At 36.2% G+C, this 16,684-nt stretch overlaps 1 protein-coding gene across 4 annotated transcripts in view; it reads left to right on the forward strand.

Moving 5' to 3' along the window:
* Positions 1 to 16,684, forward strand: part of LOC128223709 (tetratricopeptide repeat protein 13-like) — a 69,653-nt gene that overhangs the window by 12,738 nt on the left and 40,231 nt on the right. For all 4 annotated transcript variants that reach the window (XR_008259331.1, XM_052933035.1, XM_052933036.1 and 1 more), the window contains exon 8: positions 2,962 to 3,103. Coding sequence is in view for 3 of the 4 variants with exons in the window: in XM_052933035.1 (XP_052788995.1) it covers positions 2,962 to 3,103 (142 nt within the window). In the remaining variant the exon portion in view is untranslated. The remainder of the gene's footprint in view (positions 1 to 2,961; positions 3,104 to 16,684) is intronic.

The raw sequence follows: 16,684 nt of genomic DNA on the forward strand, positions 1-16,684 counted from the left end.
ATCTAAAATGAAACAAAAACAGACAGCTAAGGATTTGAAATAATCAAAATGACCTTATGAATGAACTGTCAATATAGTTGGGGGATGAATCTTGTTTTGGTATGTTCGGGATAGGGTACGAATGTCACATTCAGTTATGCTGTTATTTACTTGTCTCTGGCGAAATAATTTTAAATATGCTGACATTTAAGAACCAAATGACATTTAAATCAGTGTCCTTGATGAAAATTTTACCAATACATAATGGAGGTTGAAAAATTAACTCAGAAAATTGTTCTGACAAAATGGCGATCTCGCAGATTTTTTTGACATCGTAACTGTGACAGAAGAAAATTACTGTAAGTAATCTCTACATAAAGCAAAAAAAAAATTTTTTGTGTTTACAAATCAATTTTTTATCATGAACATTTCACTAAAACCAATAAAATATTTGGTGATACGTCATGTTATTGATTTTCTTAGCGCCTACTTGCCGATGGCCAGAGATGGCTTTGACCGTCTGCTTCAAAAGCAACAATGTTTAAATGTCTTGCATTGTTCGTTCAATACATATATTAATTACTTTTTAACTTCACTCATGCTTGACACGATTTTTCATAATTATGTCACCTTTTCTATCACATTTTAACGAACTTATATCATTTGATCAGGGTCTTCTCAATGTACATTCTGATTGGTTAACTTTCAATAGCTCCGCCTACTGGCGATGTTTTGGTAATTAGCCCAATTATCGGATTAGGAGATTACCTAATTGTATGAATGGCTTATTGTGATGTTTTGACTAATGGGACAGTGGCCAAATACTCGCTGATTAACAGATTTACAATGTGCTAAAATTTTCGGCGAAGTCAATGTCGCTTTGATGATACAAATGGGCGAAGTCTGGAAATTTTAGGTGTCCAAGTCGCCCCCTCGGGAGAGCCCTGAGCATTATCATTAGTGCAACAATTTTAATATGACCATAAATAAATAATGGACACAAATGTGATAATATATTTTAAAAACATGTTTCCTCTTCCAAAGCGGTGTTATGATTACCACAGTATATATATGTATCACTTTATCAAAAAAATTAAGGCTTGCTATTTCATTGATGTTATAAGTTAAAGACTCATTTTCCTCTTCTTTTTTCGGCCAAAATAGCCTTGCTAACAATCTGAATAACTTCTTTAAATATCCTTTTATAAGATGTTTATATATATATTCAAAATTGTTCAGGTTACCAATTTAAACAACTTGTATTTCCTATTCATCCCCCCCCCCCCACCCCACCCCACTCTTGACCAGTGGTAGCATAAAATTTTGGTCAGATCCAGAGAAATACAAAATGTTCTTTTATTTTTGCATTGAAACTATAAACAATCAAGTTCTTGCACATGTAATAATAATTAATGCGATTTTTTCCCCTTTATTATATAATTTTGAAAGTCTGGTTAAGGTTGAAGTAATCCATGCATGCTTCACTAAAACTTTGCTATAGTTAAACTTAAAAGCATCAGAATAGTTAAGCACGCTGTCTCTCGGACAGCTCTTGTTAAAAAACATAATAAGTTATCAAGATTTTAGGAAATGTTAGCAGAGTTTTGACATAAGTTTAGCGATTATTAGCTCCACTGGCCGAAGGCCATGGAGCTTATGTCGTCACAGATTGTCCGTCGTGAGTGCGTGCGTGCGTGCGTGCGTGCGTGCGTAAACTTTTACTTTAAACGACATCTCCTCTGAAACTGATAAGCGGATTTTGACAAAACTTCACAGGAATGTTCCTTTGGTGGCCCTTTACCAAAATTGCTCAAATGGTTCCGGTCCATTGCACAATATGGCCGCCAGAGCTAAAAATAGCAAAATCTTTAAACGACATCTCCTCTGAAACGGATAGGCAGATTTTGATGAAACTTGACAGAATTGTTCCTTGGGTGGTCCTTAACCAAAATTGCTCAAATGGTTCCGGTCCGCTGCACAACATGGCTGCCAGGGCAAAAAAATAGAAAAACCTTTAAAGAACATCTTCTCAGAAACCGATGATCAGATTTTGATGAAACTTAACAGAAATGTTCCTTGGATGGTCCTTTATCAAATTTGCTTCAATGGTTTCGGTCCACTGCACAAGATGGCCCCCAGAGGTAAAAATAGAAAAACCTTTAAACGACTTCTCCTCAGAAACCGATGATCGTATTGCAATGAAACTTGACAGAAATGTTACTTGGGTAGTCCTTAACCAAAATAGCCCAAACAGTTCTGGTCTGCTGCACAACATGGGCACCAGAGCTAAGAATAGAAAAAAACGTTAAACTACATCTTCTCAGAAACCGATTATCAGATTTTGATGAAACTTTACATAAATGTTCATCGGGATGCCCTTTAACCAAAATTGCCCAAATGGTTCCGGTCCGCTGCACAACATGGCAGCCAGAGCTAAAAATAGGAAAAACCTTTACACCACTTCTCCTCAGAAACCGATGATCAGATTTTGATGAAACTTGACAGAAATGTTCCTTGGGTGGTCATTAACCAAAATTTGTTAAATGGTTCCAGTCCACTGCACACCATGGCTGCCAGAGCTAAAAAATAAAAAAAACTTTATACGACTTGTCGTCGAAACCGATGACCTTTTTTCGATAAAACTTGACAGAAATGTTTGTTTGGTGCTCCTTTACTCAAATTGCCCAAATCATTTCGGTCCACTGCACAACATGGCAGCCAGAGCTATTAAAGTAATTTTTTTTTTTAAATAACTTCTCCTCAAAAATTGATGATTGTATTTCTATGAAACTTGACGAAAATGTTCGTTAGGTGGTCTTTGCTTGAACCTTTTGGCCAGTGGAGCACAGGCACTGATGTGCCTCTTGTTTTTAAATGTTATTGAATTTTAACTTCTTTTTTCTAATCATTTACTTTTGGAATATAAGCCCGTGATTTAATGATTGCAATATTACTTATAACAATCACAATTTTTAAATGCAGGGAGGTGGGGAATATCCGGATGGCTCGGAGCAAGTTCAACCAATCGCTGTCCTTGAATAGTGATCATGTGATGACCAGACAGTTACGCGGAGATCTGCTCTACCACAGTGGGGAAGCCTCGCTGGCTGTCAATGATTTTGATGTAAGATTTTAGGTTCAGATTTTCTATGTCTCCACCCATGCTAGGCAGTGACAAATTGTTTTTAGGGTCAATGTCCATCTTTCTGTCTTATTTGGGCTTGTCAGGCCTATAACTTGACATTTTAAAAAACTTGTCAATGACATACTATGAGAAGTCGACATGTCACGGGCAATACCCATAGGTGAAAAGTCACGCTCACATAGAAGGTTTTTGTTCCAAATTCATTCTACTTGTGCTTGTCCAGACTTTTCGCATGTAAAAAAATAAAGGAGTACTGTATGGAAAATCCCGAAATTCATTGAAGCGTAAATCATTTAATATATTATGTCAGTTCAATTTACCATTAAAATCAATAAAGATTATAATGATTTGAAGATAATATATTTTGTTTACAAACAATAGAAACAATAAGTAGCTGAGAAAATGATGAGTAAATTTTCCGTCGAGCTGATAGATGTCCAGCATGGTTCCTGTCCTAAAATAGGTTAGGTAAACACATTTGTGCAAGCGTTTGGATGATCTAGATGCATTATTCATACCGGAAAAACATTTATCAGCTTTCTTTTTGTAAACAATTTTATGGGGGGGGGGGTGGGGGGGTAATAAAGTAAAACAGACACCCTGGACTGGATCTCTAAGCTGGATGACACCGGATATTCCTGCCAAATTTCTGTGTATTATACACTAGAACATTAATTGTCAGCTTTTTAATCCAGATGGGTCTTTTTGTGTCTCCTGACTAGGTGACATATAGGGGTTACTTTTGTTGGCGGCGGTGTCGGTGGCGGTTGCTTCCCGTTTTCACTTGTCTGGAGCATATCTCGTATACTATGAGTGGCATGATGACAGCTTGAAATTGCATAAAGAACTGTTACTCTTGCTTCCATATTTTTAGCTCACCTGTCACGTAGTGACAAGGTGAGCTTTTGTGATCACTCTTCGTCCGTCGTCCGTCCGTCCGTTCACAATTGCTTGTGAACACAATAGAGGTCACAATTTTGACCTAATCTTTATGAAACTTGGTCAGACTGATCATCTCTATAAAATCTAGGTCAAGTTCGATATTGGGTCATCTGGGGTCAAAAACTAGGTCACTAGGTCAATTAGTAGAAAAACCTTGTGAACACAATAGAGGTCACAATTTTAGCCTAATCTCAATGCAACTTGGTCAGAATGGTCATCTCTATAAAATCTAGGTCAAGTTCGATATTGGGTCATCCGCGGTCAATAATTAGGTCCCTAGGTCAATTAGTAGAAAAACCTTGTGAACACAATAGAGGTCACAATTTTAGCCTAATCTCAATGCAACTTGGTCAGAATGATCATCTCTATAAAATCTAGGTCAAGTTCGATATTGGGTCATCCGCGGTCAACAACTAGGTCACTAGGTCAATCAGTACAAAAACCTTGTGAACACAATAGAGGTCACAATTTTAGCCTAATCTCAATGCAACTTGGTCAGAATAATCATCTCTATAAAATCTAGGTCAAGTTCGATATTGGGTCATACACAGTCAATAACTAGGTCACTAGGTCAATTATTAGAAAAATCTTGTGAACAAAATAGAGGTCACAATTTTGACCTAATCTTTATGAAACTTGGTCAGACTGATCATCTCTATGAAATCTAGGTCAAGTTCGATATTGGGTCATCTGGGGTCAAAAACTAGGTCAGTAGGTCAATTAGTAGAAATACCTTGTGAACACATTAGAGGTCACAATTTTAGCCTAATCTCAATGCAACTTGGTCAGAATGATCATCTCTATAAAATTTAGGTCAAGTTCGATATTGGGTCATCCGCGGTCAATAACTAGGTCACTAGGTCAATTAGTAGAAAAACCTTGTGAACACAATAGAGGTCACAATTTTAGCCTAATCTCAATGCAAATTGGTCAGAATGATCATCGCTGTAAAATGTAGGTCAAGTTTGATATTGGGTCATTCACGGTCAATAACTAGGTCACTAGGTCAATTAGTACAAAAACCTTGTGAACACAATAGAGGTCACAATTTTAGCCTAATCTCAATGCAACTTGGTAAGAATGATCATCTCTATAAAATCTAGGTCAAGTTCGATATTGGGTCATCCGCGGTCAATAACTAGGTCACTAGGTCAATTAGTACAAAAACCTTGTGAACACAATAGAGGTCACAATTTTAGGCTTATCTTAATGCAACTTGGTCAGAATGATCATCTCTATAAAATCTGGGTCAAGTTCGATATTGGGTCATACGCAGTCAATAACTAGGTCACTAGGTCAATTATTAGAAAAACCTTGTGAACAAAATAGAGGTCACAATTTTAGCCTTATCTTAATGAAACTTGGTCAGAATGATCATCTTAACATAAGCTAGGTCAAGTTCCATATTGGGTCAACCCAGGTCAAAAACTAGGTCACTAGGTCAATTAGTAGAAAACCTTGTGAACACAATAGAGGTCACAATTTTAGCCTAATCTCAATGCAACTTGGTCAGAATGATCATCTCTATGAAATCTAGGTCAAGTTCGATATTGGGTCATCTGGGGTCAAAAACTAGGTCAGTAGGTCAATTAGTAGAAATACCTTGTGAACACATTAGAGGTCACAATTTTAGCCTAATCTCAATGCAACTTGGTCAGAATGATCATCTCTATAAAATTTAGGTCAAGTTCGATATTGGGTCATCCGCGGTCAATAACTAGGTCACTAGGTCAATTAGTAGAAAAACCTTGTGAACACAATAGAGGTCACAATTTTAGCCTAATCTCAATGCAAATTGGTCAGAATGATCAACGCTGTAAAATGCAGGTCAAGTTTGATATTGGGTCATTCACGGTCAATAACTAGGTCACTAGGTCAATTAGTACAAAAACCTTGTGAACACAATAGAGGTCACAATTTTAGCCTAATCTCAATGCAACTTGGTAAGAATGATCATCTCTATAAAATCTAGGTCAAGTTCGATATTGGGTCATCCGCGGTCAATAACTAGGTCACTAGGTCAATTAGTACAAAAACCTTGTGAACACAATAGAGGTCACAATTTTAGGCTTATCTTAATGCAACTTGGTCAGAATGATCATCTCTATAAAATCTGGGTCAAGTTCGATATTGGGTCATACGCAGTCAATAACTAGGTCACTAGGTCAATTATTAGAAAAACCTTGTGAACAAAATAGAGGTCACAATTTTAGCCTTATCTTAATGAAACTTGGTCAGAATGATCATCTTAACATAAGCTAGGTCAAGTTCCATATTGGGTCAACCCAGGTCAACAACTAGGTCACTAGGTCAATTAGTAGAAAAACCTTGTGAACACAATAGAGGTCACAATTTTAGCCTAATCTCAATGCAACTTGGTCAGAATGATCATCTCTATAAAATGTAGGTCAAGTTCGATATTGGGTCATCCGCGGTCAACAACTTGGTCACTTGGTCAATTAGTACAAAAACCTTGTGAACACAATAGAGGTCACAATTTTAGCCTAATCTCAATGCAAGTTCGTCAGAATAATCATCTCTATAAAATCTAGGTCAAGTTCGATATTGGGTCATCCGCAGTCAATAACTAGGTCACTAGGTCAATTATTAGAAAAACCTTGTGAACACAACAGAGGTCACAATTTTGACCTAATCTCAATGCAACTTGGTCAGAATGATCATCTCTATAAAATTTAGGTCAAGTTCGATATTGGGTCATCCGCGGTCAATAACTAGGTCACTAGGTCAATTAGTAGAAAAACCTTGTGAACACAATAGAGGTCACAATTTTAGCCTAATCTCAATGCAACTTGGTCAGAATGATCATCGCTATAAAATGTAGGTCAAGTTTGATATTGGGTCATTCAAGGTCAATAACTAGGTCACTAGGTCAATTAGTACAAAAACCTTGTGAACACAATAGAGGTCACAATTTTAGCCTAATCTCAATGCAACTTGGTCAGAATGATCATCTCTATAAAATCTAGGTCAAGTTCGATATTGGGTCATCTGCGGTCAATAACTAGGTCACTAGGTCAATTAGTACAAAAACCTTGTGAACACAATAGAGGTCACAATTTTAGGCTAATCTTAATGCAACTTGGTCAGAATGATCATCTCTATAAAATCTGGGTCAAGTTCGATATTGGGTCATACTCAGTCAATAACTAGGTCACTAGGTCAATTATTAGAAAAACCTTGTGAACAAAATAGAGGTCACAATTTTAGCCTTATCTTAATGAAACTTGGTCAGAATGATCATCTTAACATAAGCTAGGTCAAGTTCCATATTGGGTCAACCCAGGTCAAAAACTAGGTCACTAGGTCAATTAGTAGAAAAACCTTGTGAACACAATAGAGGTCACAATTTTAGGCTTAACTCAATTCAACTTGGTCAGAATGATCATCTCTAGAAAAATATAGGTCAAGTTCGATATTGGGTCATTCGCGGTCAATAACTAGGTCACTAGGTCAATTAGTATAAAAACCTTGTGAACACAATAGAGGTCACAACTTAAGCCTAATCTAAATGTAACTTGGTCAGAATGATCATCTCTATAAAATCTAGGTCAAGTTCGATATTGGGTCATTTACCGTCAATAACTAGGTGAATAGGTCAATTAGTAGAAAAACCTTGTGAACACAATAGAGGTCACAATTTTAGCCTTATGTTAATGCAACTTGGTCAGAATGATCATCTCTATAAAATCTGGGTCATGTTCGATATTGGGTCATCCGCAGTCAATAACTAGGTCACTAGGTCAGATATTAGAAAAACCTTATGAACACAATAGAGGTCACAATTTTAGCCTAATCTTTATGAAACTTGGTCAGACTGATCATCTTTATAAAATCTAGGTCAAGTTCCACATTGGGTCATCCGCGGTCAATAACTAGGTCACTAGGTCAGATAGTAAAAAAACCTTGTGAACACAATAGAGGTCACAATTTTAGCCTAATCTTAATGAAACTTGGATAGAATGATCATCTTAACATAAGCTAGGTCAAGTTCCATATTGGGTCAACCCAGGTCAAAAACTAGGTCACTAGGTAAATTAGTAGAAAAACCTTGTGAACACAATAGAGGTCACAATTTTAGGCTTATCTCAATTCAACTTGGTCAGAATGATCATCTCTAGAACAATATAGGTCAAGTTCGATATTGGGTCATTCGCGGTCAATAACTAGGTCACTAGGTCAATTAGTAGAAAAACCTTGTGAACACAACAGAGGTCACAACTTAAGCCTAATCTTAATGTTACTTGGTCAGAATGATCATCTCTATAAAATCTAGGTCAAGTTTGATATTGGGTCAATTACCGTCAATAACTAGGTCACTAGGTCAATTAGTAGAAAAACCTTGTGAACACAATAGAGGTCACAATTTTAGCCTAATGTTAATGCAACTTGGTCAGAATGATCATCTCTATAAAATCTGGGTCATGTTCGATATTGGGTCATCCGCGGTCAATAACTAGGTCACTAGGTCAGATATTAGAAAAACCTTATGAACACAATAGAGGTCACAATTTTAGCCTAATCTTAATGCAACTTGGTCAGAATGATCATTTCTATAACATCTAGGTCAAGTTCGACATTGGTCCATCCGCGGTCAATAACTAGGTCACTAGGTCAATTAGTAAAAAAACCTTGTGAACACAATAGAGATCACAATTTTAGCCTAATCTTAATGAAACTTGGACAGAATGATCATCTTAACATATGCTAGGTCAGGTTCGATATTGGGTCAACCCGGGTCAAGTGGCCTCTAGGGGCCATACTTTTCATTGGATCTTTATGATAATAGGTCAGAATGTTCACTTTATTTAGCAAAGCTACAGGTGAGCGATACAGGGCCATCATGGCCCTCTTGTTAGAGTTATTGCCCTTTGTTATTTTTCATGCTTAAAGTTTTGTGTGGGGCATATCTTGTAGAATATAAGAGTTATCGACTTGAAACTTCATATGTAGATAGATCTCATGGAGGGCAAGTGCAGTGCACAAGAACCATAGCTCTTGCTTTCTTACTTTTAGAGTAATTGCACTTTGTTAATTTTCATGCTTTAAGTTTTGTCCGGGGCATATCTTGAAGAATATAAGAGTTATCAACTTGAAACTTCACAGCTAGATAGATCTCATTGAGGGCAAGTGCATTGCACAAGAACCGTAACTATTGCCCCTTTGTTAATTTTCAAGCTTAAATTTTGTCATGGGGATATATCGTAAACTATCAAGAGGTATCAACCTGAAACTTAATAGGTAGATATATCTCATTGAGGGCAAATGCAGTGCACAAGAACCATAATTCTTGCTTCCATATTTTTAGAGTTAAAGCCCTTTGTTAATTTTCCTTGTTAATTTTAGCCGGGCTTAACGTTGTTACCTTCAGTTCAAATGCACCTACACTTGAAAGTAAAATGGCAACATTATTGTCTATAAATGAATAAAATGCCAATCTAACAGCTATAATGTCGACAGTAAATAATTCGTCAGGCTACACATCCGACTTGCGTAGTTCTAATTTATGATGGGGGTAATAAAATTTAAATCAATCCCATTATTCTGTATAAAAGGTGCATTTCTTCTGCGCTAAAAGTGCATTTTTTCTGTGTAAACACCGCATTTTTTTTGCGTTAAAAGCACATTTTTTCTCTCATTTTAAGTGTACTATTGTGGGCAAAAGCGCATTAATGCGTTAAAAGCGCACTTTTACTGCATCAAAAGCGCATTATAATTACTGTGTTAAAAGCACATCTTTTCTGCGATAAAAGCGCATTTTTATCTGCGTTTTAACTGATTTAAAAGCGTATTTATTTTGATGCACTTGAGCGCATTTTTTCTGCATTAAATAAAATTCATTCATTCATTCGTATTCCTGTATTTATTTGTGTATTTATTTTCATAAATATTAACTTTATTACACATAAATATTAACTTTATTACACAAAGATGCTACTTTTTTCACTAAATTAAAAGACACACTTCTAAATAAAACAGATACACTTAAAATGCACTCTCTAATGACTCAATAAAACTAAAAATACACTTTTCAGGCAAAGAAATGCTTTTAATGCAGTCTATGATGTAGGGAAATTTACTTCAACAAAAAATATGCACTTATTGCATAAAAAATACACTTAAAACACATAAAAGTGCACTTCTACAGTAAAAGATGCAGAAAAAATATGCTTGATTTGTAAAAGATGAAGAAAAAATACATTTACAGTCTGTACGAAAGTCATTATCACATTGCAGGACACGAGGTCCTGCAATACAGTCTACATTGCAGGACCGGACCAGTTTTTGCAGGACCAAAATTTTTATGTACATCTTAGTGAAAGTCAGAGCTTCCAACAGGGTCTAAAATCCAAGTCATTATGACTCTTGAGATCTGATTTTCAAGAGTCAATATCAGATCTCCAAGTGTCATTGTTCTTTTTTTCTAAGTACTTGGTCTTTCTTCATAAATTATAGTTCTCATCTGTCATAAGATGGCATTGCAAGGTACATGATTATCCATACGTCCAAAACTGAAATAAAAAACAAACAAATGCAGTGTTTTATTAGGATCAGCTGTATTAATCCACTTTTCATTCTAGAAAAATCTCAACTAAGAGAAAAAAAATTATTATCAATATAACTTAATAGTATACCCGTGCTCCAGTCAGTATTTGAAAAGGGTAGGGTGCTAAGCTATTAAAGGGCACTTTTGATGCGCATTGAATGAGCCCTAATGGGGCATAACTGCAAGGGCCATTGCTCAATTCTTAATGTGTATGTGTAGTTACTACTTTTAATCCTACAGTAATCATAAGTTTGCTATGAACACTTTAGTTGTTATTTTTACTTTAATTAATGTCAAAATTATGTATATTTTGTATACTTTAATTTTTGAAATTTTGCTCTGTCAAACAGAAGGGTGGAAAAGTACAGCAGGGTGCCACACCCTGCTATATAGGCCTAGCTGGAGCACTGGACTATACCTTGTTGTCTTATTTCCTGCTCTTAGGTGGTTAAAACATTCCCAGGGTCAAAACATGGAAAATTATGTTCTGACACTTGTGAACGTATTATTTATTTAATGCATGTTCAGTGAAAACAGGAATTATGCATGTAACCCTATGCATCAGAATCCTACATGCAACAGCGATTGTTGAGTTGCACCGACATCTCTCATTTCTATTTCCAGTTTCACTTTCATGTTTTTCATTTTGCCTGGAAGCAAACAAAACATTCAACATTCCTATTGTCACTATTGCAACATCGTTTTTATTTTTTAATAAATGGTATAACAATAAAATAATAATAAATCTATAATATTACAGAACTTTACTGTACACTGAAAACGTTTAACGTGTTCTTCTTTCACTTTAATTAAAATTGACAGAAGGTAAGCATGCACCTGTTTCCCGTGCTTTTTAGACCATGTGCAGGGTTGTCAATAAGTTTTTGTTGAAGCGACTGAAACAGAAAAGTAGGCGGCTTCATTTCCTGCATTCTGGGGCATTTACCCTTTACCTCATAGATACGCAATTTTACTTATCTATCCATAGCTTCATACATACCGAGATCCACGATCGATAGCTTCATAGATATTTAATTTTAAGTACTTGTCATTTATTTTCATATCTGTTGCTTGTTTATTTGCTATAAATTTATTTCCATGAAGTATTAGCATCGATAAATACAATGCACTAAAAAACAACATTATGTTACTATTTTAAGAATTTTGGAAAATCGCGAAATGAGGTCATTTGTATCAAAGATGTGTAAAACGTAGACTGCGCAGGTTTGTGGGCATTCCTGTCTCGTTTTCCTCGTGGAAACAATTCTGCAAGTTATAATTAACTACCAATAATACAACTATATTTAATTGATCACGAGCCTGACGTCACAGGTCATGGTTCAGAATCGTGTCAATATGTCGGCAATGTTGAATAAACAAATACGCCGAATCGTTAGATAATGATTCCGAAATCGGAAATTTTAAAACCAGTCAAGGCGATGCTCTAAATTTCGAAAAGAGATGTTATAGGCAAAAAGGGCCGTTTTTAGCGGTAAGGAACATTTATTACCAAAGAAACTCGCCAGCATTTTTTTTTTCTTCCGAATTTGACAACCCTGCATGTGCTACGAAAAATGTTTATTATTTTCTGTTAAACATTAAAAACTAATACAAATATATATATTATTTAAATTGAAATAGACATGGTAAAAATATATATATATATTTAAGCATTGTTGTTTTTTAAACCATCCTACTAAGCGAAAAAAACGAAGGTATCCGTTAATTTGCATAATGGGCGGAGTTAACACGTCATTGAGTTTGAGTGCTGCTAATTGACATGGAAACCGTTCAGATTCCAGATCGATAATCAGTTGTCACTTCGGGTGTTAATTGCTCTTGACTTAAAAGGCATTTAGATCATGCCTTGCGGCTCCTTTCAAATGATTAATATTACACATTTATGATGCATCATTTTCGGGTCATTTACGATTCCTGTGCGTCAAAACCCGGGGAGCTTGGGTCGATACACGCCCTGATTAAGTTGGTTTGATCAAGTAAACATAGGTTAGTTAATAAAATTCCCATGATACACGATTAACACATATTTATTTAATCATTTTGCCCCACAAATTATTGCCGGACACGCGGGTCTACAAAATAGCTGTGATTGTCGGAGCCGAGGTCCGACCAACTTTCGTACAGACTGCATTTATTTATAAAAGAGGCAGAAAAAGTGTGCTTATTTATAAAAGATGCAGTTACAACGCGCTTTCAACAGCATTTTAAGTGTACTTTGGTTAAAAAACATATTATTTTTTGAGAAGGGAAATGATAATTATTGCCATTGCTTCATTCCTGTGTTTAGGTTCATCCATTTAATCCACATAGAAAGAGCTGCCCACATGAATGTATTTTTTAGTTTCATTTTAATCATTTGAAAATAAGTTCTTATTTTGAAAAAATATGTAAATGTGTCGAAGTTTTTTTTGTTAATAAAAGCAAACAATATTTGAAAAATAGATTTTATCTTGAACTATTTAATCTTGTTTCTTACAAAAAATAAAACATACATACAAAAGTTTCACATACATGTACATAAGTGGCTGAATAACTGTCAATAGAAAATGAGACAATATGTTAAAACGGTAGAATATAGATTTTATGTGAAAACTGATGTAGTATTCTGGCTGCATACAATATGCATTGTCTCTGTCTTATGATAGACTGTAGCACATCCAAGCCAGGTCAAGCCAGTTCCAGTTCTGAAGTTCTAAAGTTCATAGCAGTGACCCAGCATTTTCAAGTTTGTGTCAATATGGATATCAGTTAGATAAAAACTGATGTAGTATCCTGGCTGCATGCCAGATGGAGACATTGTCTCTGTCATAGTTGTCCAATGATCTGCCGTAGCACATCCAAGCCAGGTCAAGTCTGTTCTGAAGTTCAAAGCAGTGGCCCAGCATGTTGAAGGCTGTGTCAATATGACCATGTATCGTCTGCATTGTGTACTCATGTAGGTTATGTAGTGCTGTTAGTGCTCTCCTTGGCTGGTGTAGCTCCCTGTAGGTGAGATGTTGTAGGTAGTACAGGAATGGGATGCAGTCAACGACAACATTGTTTTTCCACTCTTCACCACCTAGCCTGTCTTTACCTTCAATACTTCTGAGCATTTCATAAGTAAGATGTTGTGGGATGCAGTTGATTTCTTCTCTTGTGAAGTTTATACACAACATTGTGTGTTTCTGTATTACTTCATTGGTTGACAAGGTGATCAACTTGTTACTAAACTTAGTGCTTCCTTTCACACATTTCCTTCCTCTATGTCCACAACACTGCCACACATCAGGTCCCATCAGGCCTTCACAGTAAATCAGCACTTCTGCAGCTTCCTCATACTGTCCCCTGCAGAACAACATGGAGGCAAACTTCAACCTACTGGATGCAAGGTCAGAGTGTAGTGATAGTTGGTACCAGTGGAAGATATCCTGTGTGACTGGTTGACCCAGGTAGATGCACCTTGAGGCCAGGATCGAGGCAAGGGTACTGAATAGAAATGGGATCAGCAGAGAAACTACTTCCTGTTCAAGGTCACTGATGGAATCAAACATACTCTCTGGAACAAACAGGTGGTATACACTGTCATCTACTGAACAATTAGTAGAAAAGCATGATGTTATGACTTGTATTTCTCGATGCAGTAGTTCCTGTAGAACAGCACCACAGGTCTCCATTCTTGTGCTCACATTCAGACATGGTATGTTTTCAAGACTTGAGCACTGTAGCAATCTTAAGTCAATATTGTCCATATCAGTAGAATATAGATGCTGCAGTTTTGTGTTTATGAGATCGGAAATGATGCTGCTTAGTTTTGGAAGCTCCCAACTGTGTAACTTTCCCATAAACAGATTGACCCCAGATATTGTAAAGTGGGGACAGTGCTTTTGTTTCAACCATCTTTTTAGTGTTGACAAAAGCAAACAAACACATTTCACAATGTTGTCTTCCCTCCATATTTCTGTAGGATAGTTTTCTATTGTAAACATCATTGCAGTTTTGATATGAAACGTGCTGAATCTGTCTTGAAAAACTGGTTTAAAATACGTTTTTCGCAATATTTTGGTAAGGGTATATACTTTCACTTGAACTGTGTTAAAATCAAACATTAAAAACCGTTCCATCAATGAAGTTGAAAACCTCCACTGCCAATTTGAATATGGGTAATTAGTTAACTTTGAAGGCACCATAAATGCTGTAGATTTACACTTTGATTGCTTAGTTGGGCTCTCAGTGTATCCCTGTGGCACTAGGAAGACTCCAGTCTGTCTGGCCCTTGCCAGTGTGTCCGGTCGGGGCCAGTGTCCAGGGCGTGGCCTGTTGAACATGAACTGACATTCCAATGGTAACTGGTCACAATGGCCTGCTTGGACATTGTCAAATTTTTCATCATGTGTCATTGATGGACCATGTCTAAATATTTCACCAGATTCACTTATTCTCAGGTAAAATTCCTGAAATTTAACCCTTGTATTAGTCAGTATAACTCTCCCTTCTCGATCCAGCACTTCATCAGGACCCACCGTTTGTACTTCTGGTAGTGGTAAATCACCTCTCAGTCTCTGCAAGTAGCAATGCTGAGGAGGAGTGAGCTCATTCCTTAACACCAGAAGGTTTGGCTTTCCGTTCTGCCACTCACTCCAGCCTAAGGCCACATGTACAGTATTATCAAGTTTCAATTGGTCAGTATCAGATTCCATCCCAGGTGTTGTTGTGGCCTCACTCTGACTACCAAATATGTAATAAGTGTAATTGATATCTCTCAACAAGCAATAATCATTAGTCATAGTCTCAATCCTCAGCTTACTTCTCCTCCTTCTGGCAATCATCCATCTGTTGACCCCGATATCCCCCATCACCTGGGACAATCGCAAGGAAAATAGTCTTTCACTCTCCCTATCACTATCCATAGCTTGGTTTAAAAAAAAGATTTACAGGCAATCAAATATCTAAGTCTATGCTGCTGAAGAGGTATTTTCCTTTTATATATTTAATAACCACGATTATCACTTCAAACAATTCAAAATACAAGTTTTAACAGCACGTATTTAACTTCCTATCTGATCTATGAGCTGTTTGTGATTGTAAGAATGTTTATGTTGAACAAGATTATATCTGCTCTTCAAATGATTTATAGTTCAGTGGTATATTGATCTGGGTTTTTAATGGGAAATCCCCATTAAAGTTTTGTTGATATATTTGAACTGGATGTAGTCAGTTAGTATCTCCTCTGCCTTATTTGGCAAGCTCAGAAGATCAATTCCCTCGATTGTGAATGTAGGGTGTCAGATAATGATTATCTATGCACTGACCTTATGTAATCACAGATGAACTGTACATCTAAAATATTCAATGTTTATATTTAATAACACAAAATTTATCAGGAATGATTCAAATAATGCTAATTATAACACTTTGAAGACAGGTGTATCTAGTAAAGATATGGTTGGTTTGAATGGCAACAGTGGCACTTATTTTATTGACATCACAAATATGTCAAAAAATACTACTGCAAAAAACATAATTTGATGAAACATTTTATGAGAAAAAAGAGGTATTCAAAAGATTTTGCGTTTGTCAAAATATGAAAGCATTTTAAGGAATATGCGTTTATGTAAAGGTGTATAACAGGAATGTAAATATAGTTATATGTAGGTCCTGGAGAAAGGCATTTGTGGCTACATGAAGACTCTATCCCTCTGTATTCGTACATGTACTTCTGTTACATGTCCGTTTTTCTTTTCTTTTCTTTTCCCGCAGAAATGCCTGGAGGAGGAACCGGGTAGTGTTCGGTGTGGCTACATGAAAGCCATCTCCCACTGTAATTCAATGGTGTATATAACCCTTATATGTGTACAGGCTTTCAAGTGGGCCCTTCTTTTCCTACTTTTCCCTACTTTTTGGTAAAAATAGTTAAAGAAATAATAGAAAAGTTTTAACTAAATGTATTGATTGAGTTAATCTAAATCTTGGTTTTGATAAGAAGCCATTTCTAGATTTTTTGTAGGATTAGTTTGATACAGTAGGTCTCCAGTGCTGCAAGAGGATGATGAGAA

Source organism: Mya arenaria, chromosome 17 (assembly GCF_026914265.1).
Source record: "Mya arenaria isolate MELC-2E11 chromosome 17, ASM2691426v1".
NCBI classification, from domain to species: Eukaryota; Metazoa; Mollusca; class Bivalvia; order Myida; family Myidae; genus Mya; species Mya arenaria.